The following is a 2679-nucleotide window of genomic DNA, read 5'->3' as shown; positions in this document are numbered from 1 at the left end:
GAGATATAGAAATATTACTGTTGGCTACAACATACGGCCCCGTGACCACTCTTCGACTGGTGATATCAATTATAACGTAACGTGCCCGGGGTGTCGCGACAAGGGCCCGGACTTCACTGGCATCAGGGATTTCATTCAATATAGACGCGTCGAATGTGAAGGAAACATTGCAGATACGGGTATCTACGAACTTGAAGTCTCAACAGAGTATGGAAAAGCCTACTCGTCTGTCTTTATAGAAGTGGAGTGTAAGATCTTCCTTGTATTATGTACAGTGTAGTTATTTATATTATCTTGTGGCGAAGACTTCATATTATCAAATATTATTTTTTTTATTTTTTCAGTGAATGAGGGATTCACTGGTAGAGTCAAGCAATTCTCCGGACCAGGCCAGATATTGTTTGATAACATCGAAATGAATAGGGGATACTCCTATGATAACAACACGGGAATTTTCAAAGCCAAAAGGACTGGGTACTACTCCTTCTACATGACGGCTAGAACCGAGTCCCATCGCTATGTCATGATGGAACTTCGGAAGAATGGCGTCAGGGTGGGGTCTATCACTAATGACGTTTTGCCTGCCAACAGCTGGCATTTTGAAGATGGTGCGAATGCTATAGTGCTTGCCTTGAACAAGGGAGATGAAATGACGGTCCATGCCAACGGCACGCTGCAGAGTGGCTCTACTTTAACCTTGTTTTCATTGCGAAGTATGTTTTAAGACACTTTATAGGGTCATGACGGATAGTAATTGCATGTAACACTCTAAGGAAGGTATATGTAAATTTCACAATTGTAAGCTTTACAGCTTCTGTCGATATCTATTATGTTTTCGAACTGCATCGGGACTGCCGGGTTATGGGGTAAGACTTCAGATGATAGTCCTCTACTGCTGATGATAAGGTCGAAATAACTCTATCTATATAACCAGCTTTTTTCTTTTACTTCAGCTCTAATGGAATCTCCTCAAGAAGTCTTATATGCCAGCATCCCTGACGGCACTGTGATTCAAGGAGGCCCATGGGAACATCTAGCTTATGATGACGTACACATCAACACAGCCCAAACTTTCACAGCGAACACCAATTACACCGTGTCTAGCTCCGGATATTACGTCATCAGCATGACCACCTGTCTCCTGGACTCGGCCATTCACGCCTCTTACCTCGATGGCCGTTTTAAGATGATTCATTACTCAACCTTGTCGGTTTCTACTCGAACCTCAAACTCCTACACATTTATGGCCAGATATAATCAGGGTGACGTCATACAGAACCAATTCTATACTTTCAACACGACACGGGTATCAAATGAAACATCTATTGCAGTGTTCAAGTATTTTGATTTGAATGGTAAGACATAGTTGTTTTTTTTTCTTTTAAGCTTGAACTTAGACAGATTATACATGTAGCAGTTACATATGATGTAAGTATTTTTGATAACTTTCTATGTTTTGTAATTTTGCAGAAACCAATGTGGTTGTAGTGACAGCTACTCAAAAGGAATTTCATTTGTCTTGTGAGCAAGAATTTTGTAATCCGTTTGCCAATGGAGCTGTACGTGAAAACTTGGGTTCAGCCTTAGACCCCGTTTCTGGGGTTTTCACCTCGCCCCGTTTTGATATGTACCTCATTTCCGTCAATTTGTTTGCAACCCAGGTGGACACCATTTTTCAGATACTTGTCGATGGTGAAGTTATAGATACCATTCGCAGCGATGGACCAGCAAATGACAACTTCACTAATGATAGCAAGCTGGTTCTGATTAAGAGTCTGGAATACGGTCAAACAGTAGAGGTTAAAATGAAAGGCCGGACGCTGTTCTTCACCATGCTCTCCATTTGGACTCTGACTTCCTGATCTGAAAACGAGGCCTTAAAGAGCTTCAAGCATTGCCATGTTTTTTGCTTTATCAATTGATGCAATTTTTTTTTTGATTCAAACTACTGTGGATGTAGGAATATGGCGAGATTTTAATCTTAGCTAACAATATTTGAACAAAATTAATAAAGTTTTTTTTGAAAAAACATGAAACATGTTAAAGTAAATTTGTCTATGTGTATATCATATTACTTTAAATATTTTGTTTTTTGATTTTATGAATATTTTGTCAAAATAAAAAGCTTAATTATGTGGATTTGTTGTTGAGAAATATATACTAGTAATTGTATATGTATAAGTCTAAAAAATCTTCTTAAGTTCAAGGTATAGCTGCAATAGGGAATCAAAGTTCTACATAGAAATATATAATATTTAGGAAAAACCTTTAAGAATCTTCTTCTCTAGAACCACTGGGCCAGAAAAGCTGAAAATTATGTTGAAACATAAAGGGTATAGAGTAATGCAGATTCTAAATTGTCAAAATCATGATCCTTGGGGATACGGCGTGATCACAATATAGGAATTCGAAACCATGTTTTACGTTTAAATATATGGGAACAAAAAAAAAGCATGAACTGCATGGGAAATAAAAGCTAAAATTAACTAGTGCTAATTGTAACGGGGACCGTTACAAATGTTCCCCAAACGCTCCCCAACTCCCTTTTGGTGTCATATTCCCTGTAAGCTTCATTAAATGACAAACTCTATGCATGTGAGATTTTAACAACATTTACAAAGAAGTGTACAAAAATCATTTAAACTTTAGCATTGCACGCATGCACATGTGAATGCATTT

At 38.1% G+C, this 2679-nt stretch overlaps 1 protein-coding gene across 1 annotated transcript; it reads left to right on the top strand.

Moving 5' to 3' along the window:
• Positions 1–394: 394 nt before the first annotated feature.
• On the top strand, positions 395–1915 carry LOC134267217 (uncharacterized). Its single transcript, XM_062749445.1, has 3 exons — positions 395–713; positions 954–1355; positions 1471–1915. The coding sequence occupies exons 1-3, from the start codon at positions 416–418 to the stop codon at positions 1860–1862; spliced, it is 1092 nt and encodes a 363-aa protein (XP_062605429.1). The 5' UTR covers positions 395–415; the 3' UTR covers positions 1863–1915.
• Positions 1916–2679: the final 764 nt, after the last annotated feature.

This window comes from Saccostrea cucullata, unplaced genomic scaffold, assembly GCF_032062105.1.
Source record: "Saccostrea cucullata isolate Sc308-1 unplaced genomic scaffold, CSIRO_AGI_Scuc_v1 ctg9698, whole genome shotgun sequence".
NCBI lineage: Eukaryota > Metazoa > Mollusca > Bivalvia > Ostreida > Ostreidae > Saccostrea > Saccostrea cuccullata.
This window is presented reverse-complemented; position numbering and strand designations above follow the sequence as displayed.